The 14690-nt window shown below is 58.1% G+C and overlaps 2 protein-coding genes across 3 annotated transcripts in view; one reads left to right on the top strand and one right to left on the bottom strand.

Annotated features, from left to right (window-relative positions):
• The first annotated feature begins 8798 nt into the window (after positions 1-8798).
• Positions 8799-11361, top strand: C1QL4 (complement C1q like 4). The gene is made up of 2 exons (XM_006091520.3): positions 8799-9335; positions 11182-11361. The coding sequence occupies exons 1-2, from the start codon at positions 8799-8801 to the stop codon at positions 11359-11361; spliced, it is 717 nt and encodes a 238-aa protein (XP_006091582.1).
• A 1151-nt stretch (positions 11362-12512) lies between these two features.
• TROAP (trophinin associated protein) overlaps positions 12513-14690 on the bottom strand; it is a 7802-nt gene continuing 5624 nt past the window's right edge. For both annotated transcript variants that reach the window (XM_006091519.3, XM_023756329.1), the window contains 4 exons: positions 14119-14253; positions 13325-13958; positions 12864-13057; positions 12513-12698 (listed from right to left, as the gene is read on the bottom strand). In XM_006091519.3, the coding sequence (XP_006091581.1) occupies positions 12651-12698; positions 12864-13057; positions 13325-13958; positions 14119-14253 (1011 nt within the window). In that variant the 3' untranslated portion in view covers positions 12513-12650. The remainder of the gene's footprint in view (positions 12699-12863; positions 13058-13324; positions 13959-14118; positions 14254-14690) is intronic.

The raw sequence follows: 14690 nt of genomic DNA, 5'->3' as shown, positions 1-14690 counted from the left end.
CACCACTTCCAAGGGACTCTCCCCGCCACCCACCCATCCCGGCACGGCCGGCCTGTCGGCTTCGTGACAGCCGCCCCCGAAGCCCAGCCCCCGCGGGAGCGGCCACGGAGGAGCCGCCGCATGGCTGGCTCCGGCACCGGCCTCCCTGGCGGCTCCAGGGGCAACGGAGGGTAGCGGCCGCTGAAGCGAAACCGGAGCCGGCCCGCAGGGTCGGCAGAGCTGGGCAGGGGAGGAGGGGGGCTCTGGGCGGGCTGGTGTCCGGGTCTCTAAGACTGTCCTTCCATTGCCTGGGGTCCGTCCCCCCCGCCCCCCGCCCCAAGGCCGGGACCCTGTCTGCCTCCACGTGCCTGGGACGCGGTTGCATCCCGGAGCTCCCTCTCCCAGTTCGCATGATTTACACCCGCTCCGCGCTGAGGCCGCTTCCCAATCAGGAATATCGACCCCGGGTGGGGCCCCCGGGCCGCATCGATCCCTCTAAGGCTCGGGATTTAAAAATGTCAAATTTGCCTTTTCCAGGAGGGCGGAGGGGGCGAGGGCCTGGAGAAGGGCAGTTGGGAGGGGGGCGGACCGCGGGGCATCGACCAGGCGCCTGTGCCCTGAATGAGAAGCGACCTGGCCGTGGCCCTGACACTGCCTGCCCATCTTGGGTTGCAGTAGCCACTGGATGGGAGTAGGAAGGAAGTCCTACTCCCTCTCTTCATTCCAATGAGGCCTCACTGTTGTCCTGGGGTATTCCCAGAGGGAGAAGCCCCAGGGGAACATAGCGACCCAAAGTGTAGGGAGAGAAATCTGGAAAAGATCCCTAAATGTGAAGTCAGACAGCCCAGCCGGTCTGGCTCAGCAGTTGAGCCTCGACCCAGGAGCCAAGAGGTCAGGGCACATGCCACCTTGCAGGCTCATTCCCCAGTAGGGGGCTTGTAGGAGGCATCGGAACAATGATGTTTCTCATCTCACTGGTGTTTCTCTCTACCCCTCTCCCTTCCTCTCTCTCTAAAAATCAATAAAAACATATTTTTTTTAAATGTCAAGACATGCAGACACAAGGAGAAGGGCTGCAGGAACAAAGATATAGAGGGTCCAAGAGATACCCTTGACATAAGGAAGAGCAAGGCAAAGGGAAGGTGGCTGGAAGACACACCGAACAAACGGAGATTCAGAATCACCCAAAATCTCTGCCCTGGAGACCAGGGAGATTCAGAGCTGGGGAGAAAGATCAACCTTTTGGTGTGTTTGAGAGTGGGTAGGAGAGTGGAGACAAAGTCAGGTGAATAGAGTAATTAGGGATAGAAATTAGAATATGATTAGCATTATCCTCCCAAGGTGTCAACTGGACCTGAGATCCAAGGTCAGAATCCCAGGGGCCAATAGCCCAGGCCCCAAAGAGGTAGGCTGCCTTGGAGGTCTGATGGTCTGCCTCTTCCCTTCCTGAGATCCAGCTCCTCCTCTCTGCTCACCACAGGCCTGGGGAAGCCAGAGGGTTGAGATCATATCTTATAATAGAGACTGTATATGTGATGGAGACGGTGTGTGGACTATAGAAACCTGGTAGCAACCACTTCCTCAGCAGCTGGGTCTCCAGACTTTGGGGGGTAAATGTCCACTACTTTCAGGAAGCTTGAGCAAAGGATGATGTTTGGGGTGGAGGTGGGGAAGGGAGCAGTTGTCCAGACCAGCATTCTCACAGGTAACATCTATCTTCCCAACCCTAGCAGCACCCCTCAGCTGTCACCATGCACACTGCCATTTCCTACAGAACTGAAGACAGAGAGCTGACAGCAAGTGGTGGTGGGGAGGGGGACAGATAGCAAGGAGCTTCTGCAGCTCATCCTCAGACATTCGAAGCTCGCTGACAAAATCAGTCCGACACTTCCCTAACACTAACACACACAATCACTGCCCCCCACGCGTGATCCACAGCCATCAATCCCTGTCACACACCACCTCTGTGTGCATAGACACGCAAAACCGCACAGTTCCTCCCAGGTCAGACAAAAGCTTCTAGCCCTAAGGCCTGTCCACATCCTTTCTTGGCATCTCAGATCTGAAATCGCCTAACCTGAAGAGGGCTGAGGTCCCTGTCCCTGTTCTCCAAATTCTGCAGCCAGGGCCGGCCCCGACAGCTGAGAGGCCACGCATAAGTAAGTCAAGTACCAAGGTCGAGGCGAAGAACCGGGAGCTGACCAGGCGGTGGGGCTGTTAAACGCCTCCCTCACGCTCCCTCCTGCCACAGGCCTCTTCCCCGCACGTCCACTCGCGGCCCGCCAGGCCCGCCGCCCGCCTGTCAGAAGAGTAATGAATGCGCGCTCGGGCCCCGGGCCCCCTCGGAGTCGTTCATCACTGCCAGCACCGCCCACCTCTCTGCCGCTCGCAGGGAGGGTTAAACGGTCTTGGCAGCCAGAGCCCCTCTCCCCGCATCTCGACCACTAATTGTCAGATTGAAATGTTGATTTGTCAGCTGGAAGCTAGCGCCAAAGAATCCGCAGTAAAAACCCGACTCCTTGAACTTCCTCTGGGTTCTATTGGGGCGGAAGGGTTGAATTTCACTTAAGAGATGCGGGATATAAGCGTAGTATCATTCCGTTCCGATAGAGGCGCACCGGGCCGCAGACCCTCCGTTTCCCTAAGGGGGCTCGTCCTAGGCGCAGTTCCATTTATACAGACCGAACACCGACCCTAGGCCTTCGGGCCCCCAGATTCCCAGCCATGGGTATCTGGGCCACCAGCCTCTAGTCTCTGCAGGTCGAGTCCCCGCTTCCATACGGGAGCCCCCAGGCAGCCGGTCCCCTGCCCGCCTTCAGGGACCCCCCCGGGGCCTTGTCCTGCCCTCTCTCCTCCAGGTGCTCCCAGTCGCCCTCAGCCCTGCGTTCTCCCGCAGGACGCGCCCTGTTGCAGGTCCGCTCTCGCCCTGCCCTGAGCGCCTAGGCTGCAGCCCCAGCCCCGCCCTCTCCCCAGCCCGGCCCGGAGCTCCCCCGGCGGCCGGCTGAGTGACGGCGGTCGGCGATTATGCAGAGCCGGGAGCGGGGTGCGCCGCGGGCGGCAGCGCTGACCCTTCACATTTCCGATCCGCCGGGACCCTCATCCATCCGAAGCTGCTCTTTGTCTGGCCGCCTAATTGCCGGCGGACAGGATGGATGGTGGGACCGACAGCCACGGAATCCCTAATAAAGGCCGCGGCCGCCGGGGAGGGAGCGCGGGAAGGAGGGGGAGCAAGAAGGAAGGGAGGGAAGGAGGTGGGAGGAAACACCGGGCCGCGCCCGCCGAATCTGAGCCGCTGCGCGCGACACCCGCGCGAGCCAGGCTGGCCTGGGGTGCCGGACCAGGAGTCGCGGATCGACCCGGGGCCGGGCGCGCTGGGTGTGGGGCTCCTTAAGTCTCCTGTTTGTTGAAGAGGAAAAAGGCAGAAAGAGCATCCTAGGGCCGACGACGCTTAGCCGAACCCTGGGGGCTGTGAACATGGCGCTGTCTCCTGGGTTCCGGCCCCGCACCAGCCAGCACCCCTCCCACGGCCCCCACAAACCCTCCTCTGCTCTCCTGTCGGTCTCCCAGCGCGGGATCCAATATCCCGGCGGAGAATTGAGGGGTCTGACAGCTGTCAGTGCAGCCTCTCGCCACATCTCATTAACTGGAGGCTGGGGCAGGAGCACGGTGGGGACGAGGGGGTCGCAAACGGAGGTGGCGAGGAGGGTTAGGGTGAGGAGCTGCACCTGGCCAGGGGTCAAGGGCTGCGGAAGCAAGTCTGCAGCGGCAGTGGCCTGACAGACACCTTAGAAGCAACATCCACCCGCTCCCCGTGGAGCCAGGAGCCCGTCCTCTGCCCTCTGGGCGCTGGAGCGGTTCTTTGAACCCAAGGCTGCACGGAGTTGCGGTTCCAGGGGCTCCTGCGGCAGATGCGTGGAGGCCCTAGGCGCTGCGGCGCACTTGCCCTCTCCTCGGTGGCTGAGGCCTTTCGATCCTCTGTGCAAGGGGGCAAAGTGCGTGCATGCTCTTAGGGCCGTGACTGTTTTCCCACTGGAGGTGGGAGAGGAGAGCGGGCCTTAGTCCTCTTGGCCTGCCCTTCTCCCTTTCACCTCTTGAGCACATTTTCCTCAGGCTGGCTTCATATTCTTCTCCCTCCGAACAGCTCTTTTCCGCAGCCAATGTACACTGACATGTTAGCTAGAAATTGAACACCCATTGGGTGTCAGTCAGTCTCCGTAGCGCTGCTGGTTGGAGATGGGGACTATGCTGAGCCAAGTACCTAGCCTGTTGGCTTCACATACAGGTCTCCCCTTCAACAGGAGTTCAGACCTCGCTCCCTACTCCCGTCCTGCTTCTCTCACCCTTCCACTGCCTTTCCTCTTCTCCAGGGCACTGAGAAGGAAGCCAGGAGATTAGAACTCGTTTCAGTGCTGCCACTCACAGGGCTATCTAGGACAAGCCATTTCTCCTTTCTGGACCCCAGTTTCCTGTCTGTAAAATGGAGACAATGTATTCACCTCTCAGCATGCTGCGAGGATGCAGTGAGATCTTGCATGTAAAAGCCCTAATGTTATAACCCAGGAATGTTATTTCCCTTTCTATGCTATCAGGTGGGCAATGTTCCTTTCTCTTCATGTCTAGGGTCTGGTGCCGGGCAGCTCAAGCCGCTTCCAATCCTGTGTCATCTTAGGTGTGGGAGCTGAAAGCCAGAATGTGTGTATGGGGTGGGGAGGGAGGAGACCCACATCATGAATGACTCTAAAAGGTGGGAAAGGAAAGAGTGCAGGGGGCGGGGGTGCTTCCTTAGATCTTAATGTAGCATCAGCCAGCTGGTTCCTCTCATCTTACAGATAAGGAAACTGAGGCTTGTGGAGGTTACACTGCAATGACAAGAGCAGATTACCCTGCCAAACTCCTCCCTCCCATGAGCCCTTTATTGCTCATCTCCTCACCCCCTTTCTTCCCCTTGAGGGCATTGGGATCAGTGATAAGGAGTGTGGGAAAGGGAACAAAAAGAGAGAACCTTCAAGAAGCCAGGACCTTTCTGCTAGACTTCATAAAATTTTAACATGAAAACTTCCACAGAGTAGAAGGCACATATTACATGCAAATAATATGCTAATCACATGCTAATCAAAAGTCTGGTCCTCAGAACTCTGAGGCACACCTGACTGTAAGCCCTGGGGAAAATTCTTGAGAGACCCCTGGGTTCCAGGACAGGACCAGTGGGGAGGGGCTCCATTTAGGGTGAGGTTATGGAGTTAGGATTCATATTGGATTGGAAAGGAGTCGAGTGTATAATTTGGGATTAGGGTCAGGATTAGTGCAGAGTCAGGGTGGAGGTTAAGGCAAGATTCAGGCTAGACTGTGCTTTTGTAGAGGGGAGCCTAGGGAACTCCTTAAAGTTTTCCTCTCTCCTCTTCTCCCCCATCAGCCTTGTCCCCACCTCCACTGCTCCTTCTATGTCCTGTAGCACAACCTTCTCTGCTTACCTCCCCTTCCCAAGCATATCACTGCCCTGGGGCCTCTGAGTTTGGTTCCCCAAGAGCTTTGGGGAAATAATCCCAGGTCCCAGCTTGGGCCCCAGAATTTCCTCTTGAACCCAGACACTTGGCTTTTGGCCTCAGGAGCACTGGCCTTGACCCTACCCAGATCCCTCCTTGTGACAGCTGCAGGGGAAGAAATAAGGACCTAGTGAGCTGGCAGCTTCATTCCAGAGCTTGGGGAAAGAGCAACAGAACATGAATAAATTCATGGAGCTGGCCCCTCAGCTCCCTGTGAGCCAAGCCTGCTCCCCCCGCCCCCCCCCAACACACACACACCGGCTGCTGCCTGCAGCCTGCCGGTCAACGCAGCTCATAGCCTGGGCTGGGGATAGGCGGAGAAGGGAAGCTCCAGAGAATAGGGCTGAGGTGAGGGGCTCAAAAAGAGGGTCTTGGTGAGTCGGAGAGTGGGGTGAGGAGCAGGGCTGAGCAAACATTGCCTCAGGTGAGTGGAGGGAGTGGGGAGGAGAAAGGAGAGGAGTGGCTGGACCTGGGGTCGATGATGGGGCTTGAGGATCAGGCAGGAGAGGCTGATGTGAGCCCTGACCTGCTCTGTTCTCGCTGACCCATCCATCATCCAGCCTGGGGGAGCAGATCTGGAATTAGACATGCACGGCCCCGACATGGCCCTCAGCCTCCCCCCACCACCCCCAGGAAGACAAATGGCAACAAAGACCTTGAATAAAATTTGTATTTATGGTTGGAGGAGGAGGCCCCTCCCCCACTGACTGCCAATTCTTTCTCTCCCAACCCTCTCAAGCATATAGGGGCCTCCCTCCGCACAGGCCCACCCTCAGCAACCTCTTTCTCCCTGAACCATCATGGGCTGGGAGAGGCAGGAAAGGGGTACAGTGAAGAAGAAATGAGGAAATCACCTTCACCCAATAATCATGCCCTGGTGTGCTTTGTGCCCTCCATTTTACACATCATTTTCCTATACACGACAGCCCCAGCCTATCCTAGTCTCTAAGAAGTCCTTTGCAGCTGTCCACCTTCAGGGTCTTCAAACAACCCCACTCTGCCAGTCCTAGAGCCTCTTCTCCATGCCTCTGGCCCCCGGGGTCCCTGTAAGCAAGTAATTTCCCCCAGAAGGGCCAGGCCCAAAGGAGGAATGCAGCCATTCGCTTTTTCTCTGGACTCTGACCCCTCACAGAGAGGGAACTATCAAAGCTTGTGTTCCCTCTTGGTCCCCGGAGTGCCAGACACAGTCATCTCTCACAGGAGGCTGTCCTGAAGTTAATCTGCATTTTGGTTACGTTAATTTACAAAACCAACTTCAAACCCTTCCTCCAAACATTTATTATGTGGGGTTTCTATCAACTTCTCTGGCTTTCCATCTAACTACAGACCTATGAGGAAGGGGGGAGGAAGGTGGCAGAGATCCTAGGGCTGGACAAAAATCTGGGACTAGGGCAGGGCTGGAAGGAGGCGAGGCTGGGCAGCGGAAGGGACAAGAGCCGCCTGCTGACCCTTTTCCCCGGTGGACTCCACTCCCCCGAGATAGAAGAGATGGCATTCACAGGGTCCCACATTTAAGGACTAAGAGGAAGACAAACACAAAACCTCTCTTCCAATAGCCCTCACCATACACACACCAGGACAAGACAATCCACAACCCCACTCACCCAGGGACACACAAGGCCAGGGTCCCATGGCTACATCCGCGTCCCCACCTGCCAGCGCCCGGTCACAATGCACAGGCCCAGAGCCGACCACTCTGCTGAAGAACCGCCCCGCCCCCGCGTCTTCCCACAGTTGATATGTCACATTGGAGTCCAAACACGGACCTGGGTGTCTCTCTGCGGCGCACCATTTACATTTCTCTCTCGATCTGTCAACCTGTCTGGGCTCCTGTCTCCCTCTCGCTCTCCGTCTCTGTCTCTCCCTCTCCCCCTCTGGGGCTGTCAGTTAGTCTCTTTTCCAAGCTTTGTCTCTGTCTCTGCGTCTCTATCTGGCTTTCTGTCTCTTTGATTTCTGTCGCTCCCCCGGCGTTCCTGTCGGTTTGCTGCCGGCTTCCACAGGCTCCTCTGTTTTCTCACTCTCTCCTGCTTCCTCAGTCTCTTGGGCCCTGTGCTCCCCAGTGCTGGGGGGTCGAGGGTACGGTGGCTGGAGATTTGCCTTTTCTAGTTCAAGACAAAATGTACCGTTGAACCCTTTACCATATTTGGTTATGGGTACTGAGGGGCAGGGGGTGGTGAATTTCTTTTCTCCCCACCCTTTTTGCTCGTTTGTTTGCTTGTTATTTTTTATTTTAATTTTCTTGGGGGGGGGGTGGCTCTTTTTAGCTCAGGAATCCACCTGTCTTTTCTCTGTGTGTATCTTGTGTATCTCGACCCCTTTTTACCCCATCGCTATTTTCTGGCTTCCTCTGGGCTCCGGGAATACCCAACTCGGGGTAGAGGGTGGAAGTAAGGATAGGTGGGAACATGAACCCATGCAGAATCGCCCAGAGCCGGGCATCCACCGTGAGGCGGGGGTCCGCGGGAGGGAGCCGCTGCCTGCCCCGCCCCCGCGCTTCCCGCTCTGGGCGCCAGGGGTCGCTCCGCCCCGGGCCGCTTATAGCGGCTCCCGGCGCGAGGCTGCTCACACCACAGTCACTGCCGCCCTGGGAGGGAGGAGAGGAAGGTGAGGGACGCAGACACCGAGCACGTTACCAGGAGAGACGCGCGGGCCGGAGCTCCAGCAGGGGCTGGGGGCGCGGCTGGGGTAGGAAGGCGGGTCAGTGCTCGCCCAGAGGTAGAGCGCAAACCTAGGAGGAGGTCGCGTCCGGTGGGTGCCACCCCAGCGCAGAGCCCGGGACGTCCAGAGCGCGGAGAATAGTCCCCGCTCCGGCCAGGAGAGATCCGTCTGGGTAGCTGGGGACCTAGGCTCCGCCATCCTTGAGAAAGAAGCTGTCCAGAGAGCAAGCATCCTAGATCCGTAAGAAGCCAGCCGTCCGAGAAGCCGCAGATGTCAGGCTCCCGGGGACGATAGGCTGCACAGGAGGTTAATAGAGGACCACAGGCGCCGAACCGTCGGGACCTGCCCCCGGCCCAACCCACGCGGGACCTTTGCCTTGACGGAAGGTTTGGGGAACCGCGCCGCTGAGGCGGGAGCCCGCAGGGGCGGGGGGGACCGGGCGCAGCCGTCAGGGGGGGTCCCGACCCAGGCGCGAGCCGGGCCACCGGTTCGGGGGCCCTCGGAGAGCCCCGAGCCTCCGACGCCATTGCGCCCAAGAGTGAGGAGGATCTGCTGGCCCTGGCTGCGTCGCGTCTGAGCCGCCGCAAGCGGGTGGCGGGCGCGGCCGTCGGGGTGGCCATGGTGCTGCTGCTGCTGGTGGCTATTCCTCTGCTGGTGCACAGCTCCCGCGGGCCAGCGCACTACGAGATGCTGGGTCGCTGTCGCATGGTATGCGACCCGCATGGGCCTCGAGGCCCGGGACCCGACGGCGCGCCTGTCTCCGTGCCCCCCTTCCCGCCGGGCTCCAAGGGAGAGGTGGGCCGGCGGGGACGGGCAGGTCTTCGAGGGCCCCCGGGACCACCAGGTCCCAGAGGGCCACCAGGAGAGCCGGGCAGGCCAGGTCCCCCGGGCCCTCCTGGCCCCGGCCCCGGCGGGGTGGCGCCCCCTGCCGGCTACGTGCCTCGCATTGCCTTCTATGCGGGTCTGCGGCGGCCGCACGAGGGTTACGAGGTGCTGCGCTTCGACGACGTGGTGACTAACGTGGGCAACGCTTACGAGGCGGCCAGCGGCAAGTTCACCTGCCCCATGCCGGGCGTTTATTTTTTCGCTTACCATGTGTTCATGCGCGGGGGGGACGGCACCAGCATGTGGGCCGACCTGATGAAGAACGGACAGGTGAGATGCCCCCCCCCCCCCAACCTCAGATTCGCCAGGTAGCTTTCTTAAATTCCCCTGCGCTCATTACACAGCCCACCCCCTTCTCCAAACAGCCTCACTGAACCCAGGAATGCCAGGCTGCCAGGTCGCAGGCAGTGCACAGTCGGCGGGTGTTCCCATGTGGGGCGTTCAGCCTGGATTTTTTAAGGGAAAGGTAAAAAAGAAGGAAAATACTGGCTCGTTCACCATCAGCTCTATTGCTAGTCCCAGGGCCTAGGGCCAATTCTAGAGCGGCCTTACACTCAGCTAATACTGAGTCAGTAGGCAGAGGTGAGAACTGGTATATTAGCCGAGGGACCAGCCAGGCAGCTTGAAGGAACGGATTTGGAGACGGAAAAAGGCAAAGGACGGGTTTGGAGGAGGAAAGGCAAAGCAGAGAAGGCGGGGCCTGGTCCCGTAGGCCACACATCCTCCCTGGCAACCTCTGGCCTCCAGGTTCTGCTGCTCCCTGTCCCTGTGGTCAGAGCTAGAGTCACTGCTGCCTTGGCTTAGCTCGAGGTCCCAGACACACAGCAATAGTGAGGGGCCTCAGGCGTAGGGGTTGGTTTGGGTGCCTGGGCCATGCAAGCATCAGGGCATAAGGTGGAGACTTAGCGGTGACCTCGGAATGCCCCCTCCCCCCACACGCTGGGATTGGGTGGTGGTGCGGGTGCCGTGCTGCATCGGGCCTGCTCATCCTGGCTGGGGAAACCCCCTCCTGCTGGGCCACAGCGCTCTCCTGCTGCAAGGCCCGCAGGCACTGCACTGGGGTCTCCTCCCAGCAGGGCCGCCCCAGGAACCCAGGGACAGGGAGTGAGAGTGTCTGTGTGTCTGTCTGTATGAGACAGATTGTGTGTGCAAGTGAGTGTGTATTGATCTGAGTGTGTCTTTGGGTGCTTGGGCTGGTGCAAAGGTGTGAACAAAGAGCACGTCTATGTGTATGTGGCATTGAGGAGGTGTGTGGTCTCTGCGGCGGGGATGTCTGTGAGGGGGTGGGAGAGGCAGTGTGTATCTAGAGGGGGCCGGTTTCCGAGGGGGCCGGGGCTGCGTGGCTCCCACTCAGAATTGCACTGCACGGGCGGGCGCTGCGGGCCCTGAGGACAGTAAATAGTGATTAGAATAATGATGAATAATTAATGAGTTAATAACCAGCCCCTGCGGGACAGGAAGAGGGGGGTTGCGGGGGCGGGGCTGGCAGCAGGAGGCAGCGGCAGCGAGACCAGAGAGGAGGAGGGGCTACCTGTTGGGGAAGAAGGCGACTCCTCTGGGTGCGCTAGAGGGAACTAGGAGGAAAGTGGGCACCCCAAGGCCCGCATGCATCATTGCACCTTCCCATTTAAGGCCCGCAGCCTTGATATGAATGGACACACCTGTGTCCTAACACTTGGGAATGCAAGTTTAGGAGGCCAGAGGGGGTTCAGAATCTTAGAAATTACCCTAGAAATTACAGGCTAATTTTATTTCTTTTTTTAAAATTTTATTTCTTAAATGATAATAATAATAGCAAGGCCTCACAGCATTTTCTATGTGCAAAGCACTGTTCTAATACACTTCACATGTAGTAACTAATTTAGGGTAGGCTCTATTATTACCTCCACCTTACAGCTCAAATCGAGGACCAGAGAAGGTGTGAGACTTGCCAGAGTCACATAGCTAGTGAGACTAGTGCCTGAGAAGCTCCGCGATCTCTTGGCCTCTCCTTGTCCACCCCAGACCCTGCAGCCAGCTACTTACACAGGCCCAGCTGCACATACTCAGCCCGACCCCTCCCACCACCCCAGCTCCGCACAGGGAGTGAGGGGGTTGTTCTGTTCTCCCTCGGTAGGTCCGGGCCAGCGCCATTGCCCAGGACGCAGACCAGAACTACGACTACGCCAGCAACAGCGTCATCCTGCACCTGGATGTGGGCGATGAAGTCTTCATCAAGCTGGACGGCGGGAAGGTGCATGGCGGGAACACCAACAAGTACAGCACTTTCTCTGGCTTCATCATCTACCCGGACTGAGCCGGCCCCATCCTCCACCCACCTCGCTTGCCCTTTATCTTCTCTTCCCTCCTCACCCACTTTCAGTTGGCCCCACCCAAGGCGCCACCCCATCCTTTGAGACCCTGGCTGTGGGGTGGACCAGCCTGCTCCCGGAGGAGGCCTTACTGGGCAGACTCTCAGTGCTTCCAGGAATTAGTGGCTGGGGAGCGGACCACCCACATCTGAGAAGGGTCTGAGAAGGGCGGAGGCGGTGGCCCTCTCTCCTGCTGGGAGCTGGGGACAGTCTCACTAGCCAGACCTGGCGTTGTAGGAGGGAGAACAGAGATAGGAGTCCATCTAGGTAGGAGATGTTAGGACTGGGGTAGGCACTGGGCCTCTGTCATGAAACCTCTTGCCATCCCCATTTTTCAGGCTCCAGGCTCCTGCCTTGGCAGCCTTCTTGTGAACTGGAGGAACCAGTGAATTCTTTCCTAGCATTTAAAATCTGTTCTGTACAGTCCCCATTTCACCTCCATCTGGGCTGCTGTTGCCTCTTCCAATAAAGTGACATTAGAGAATGTGTGTGCCTCTTAACTGGTGCACAGAGTGGGGACAGAGGGCTGACCCTTACCCACACTCCTCTCAAGGACTCCCACCCACCCTGCCTGAGGCAAAAGCTTAGTTCTTCCCTGCAAGCCTGCCTCTGGGGGAGGGGAGCAGCCCAGGGCTTCGGCTGTGATGAGGGAAGGGGGAGGGGAGCGGTATGAGCTTCAGGAGAGCTTCCGGCCTTACACTGTAGGGAGGCACCAACCAGAGTGACACCAACAAGGTTCCAAGGATATGGGTCTAGTGTTCAGGGTTCTGCCTGATGCAGGGAGAGTTCTAAGAGGATCTCTAGGGGATGAAGAAGTTGCTGACGGCTCCTGGAAGTGCACTGATCTTAAGAACCAGGGAGAAGAGCAGGTGACCAAAGGGGACAATGAGTGTTGGCCCCACAATCACAGAGCTTGCTGAGCGGGTGGGGTGAACAAGAGTGGGATAATTTCTTCCCTTCAGGACAGATCCAAGGTGAGGGAGCCCTGGGATCCCGAGAGTCCGGCGCTGGCTCTAAGCTGGAGGACACTGCCACCAAGTGGGCAACTGGAGAGCAACAGCAGTAGCTGGCCCAGGTCAGACCAGAGGGCAAGATATTCAGACACTTTAGAAACTTTATTGAAGGATAAAAGGGTGTCGACTCCCCGACTCCCAATCCCATAGGGTGGATCGACAATAAATAAGGGCTAAAAGGAAGAATCAAGACAGGGCAGGAACGGGTGGAAGTGGGTGCCTCATGTCGGAGAGTCCGGAGGGGCTGCAGAACCAATTGGAATAAAACACTGGAGAGAGAGAAAGAACTTGTCACGGCCCAGCCATCCTTGAAGTGAGCCCACGCTTCCCCAATAATCTTTATAAAGGAGCCAAGGTCGGCCCCTTTGCCCTGCTTCCGACTTCCCACAGGCTTGCTGTGCAGGCACAGCTTGGCTGTGGATGGGGAGGCTCACCAGGGCGTCCTGCCAGTCCAATAACTTGGCCACAGGATTGGTGCAGACACGAGAGGGGCCTGAGGGAGGGGCTCGGCTGGTGTAGAAGGCACACTCATCATCCAGGCGCGCCTCGTGGAAGCAGTGGATGGCGGTCAGACATGCTTTGAGGCGCTGCCTCAGGGCCAGGGTTCGAGGAGCCAGACTGCTGGGGCCTGGGGGTCCATGGGCCAGAGTTCAGGGTGGGCTCTGGAGTTCTATACTCTCACCTTATATTGCCCTCTCTCGATCCCCCACCAAGAGGCAAGCCAATTAGCACAGGACTGGAGGCCCAGCTCCTCCCATCTTCCTGAAGGAAAGCCAGGCTGGGCAAGGTAGGTGGAAGAAAGCAAGCCTGGCATCACCGGGTACAGGGCAGAGGTCCTGCTCCCAGTGAGATGAGGACCTCCTTTGTTCACAGCCCCTTCCAACCAACTACTTACCTGCCTGGCCTGCTGGGGGCCTCAGAGACTGGAGTGAGTGGATAGTGGGGCTGGCACAAAGTGGGCGTTGAGAGGAGAAGATCACACTGGTGGTCGCTGGAGCCCACTGACCGCAGCAGGACTGTGGACTAGGCTCTGTGCTCCGAGGTTCCAGAGAGCAGGCCTCTGAAGCCTCAGGCTCTACCCGAGGGGAGGGCTCTGGAAGTCCAGCCTGCCCCTGGGAGCAGACCTGAACGGATCCAGGCTCTACGGGAGGGCAGGCCTCAGATACCTCAGGCTGTTTCTGGGTGGTAGGCTCTGGTATCTCAGGCTCCCTCCTATGGCAGGGCTCTGGGGGCCCTGGCTCTGCCGGAGGGCAGGGCCGAGCTGCCTCAGGCTCTGCTCCAGGGCAGAGCTGTGGTTCCCCACACTCCTCTGGAAAGCAGGGCTTTGGCCGTCCAGAGTGCTGTAACGGTTCAGGAAGGCGGAAAGCCCCAGAATTCTGCACTGGGGCATTCAGAGTTCTAGGAATCTCTGCCAGCAGGGACCGAAGTTCAACCATATCCAGAGAGGAGCCTCCATTAAGGGGGGCACACTTGCTCTCTGCCAGCCCCTCTACCTCCTGTTGCAAAAGCTGCTTCAGGATACTGATGCGCTGTGTGTGGGAGAGAATACCCCAGTGTGATGTCAAGATGAGGGTTCAAGTCTCTACCCACACTGTCCTATTCCCATACCCCCTTTCGCCTCCCATTTCTCCCTTCCCCAGTCCTGTCTCTGCCCATTTGGCATCAAAGTGGTTGCCCACAAAGACCCACCTGCATCTTCAGCTCTTGGAGGTTGGGGGTCCTGCTAGGGTGGGGTCCATGAGGAGTTGCCATAGGTGGTTTCCCAGACCCCTCCTGTAACCTTTTACAATTCTCCTGGTCAAATAGCCGGACTGCAATCTGCTCCTGCCGCATGGGAAGAGAGAGGGGCCATGTGAGGAAGCCTGGCTGGGACAGGAAGACCCGCCTGAGTCCCACCCTCATGAGGAAGGGGTCAGGTTTCTAATTGAGAGGCCCTAGACCAGTAGTTCTCAACCTTGGCTGCACATTAGAATCACCTGGGAATCTTTTTAAAATCCTGATTTCTGGGCCTCATCCTCCGGAAATTCTGTTTCTTTGTTATGGGGTGGGACCACAACATTAGTAACAAAGAAACAGAATTTCTGGAGGATGAGGCCCAGAGCTCAGGTTTATAAGGTTTTAGTATTCTATTGGGACGAAGGGGAAGAATGCCTTTCAAGCATTATAGTGGGACATAATCCCTTGTTGGGAGGAAAATTGGGGTTTTTTTGGGCCCCCTTGGGGGGTGGGCTCCTTCCCTAAGGCCTTAGGGGGGGCCCCCT

This window comes from Myotis lucifugus, unplaced genomic scaffold, assembly GCF_000147115.1.
Source record: "Myotis lucifugus unplaced genomic scaffold, Myoluc2.0 scaffold_91, whole genome shotgun sequence".
Taxonomy (NCBI): Eukaryota; Metazoa; Chordata; class Mammalia; order Chiroptera; family Vespertilionidae; genus Myotis; species Myotis lucifugus.
The sequence above is the reverse complement of the archived record's forward strand: the minus strand, read 5'-3'. Positions and strand labels throughout refer to the sequence as shown.

What these genes read in the sequence shown, in the direction of transcription:
- C1QL4 (XM_006091520.3), top strand. Translation starts at nt 8,799, where the DNA reads ATGGTGCTGCTGCTGCTGGTGGCTATTCCTCTGCTGGTGCACAGCTCC. An exon ending in ACCTGATGAAGAACGGACAG is followed by an intron (nt 9,336 to 11,181) that starts GTGAGATGCCCC and finishes CTCCCTCGGTAG; the next exon opens with GTCCGGGCCAGCGCCATTGC.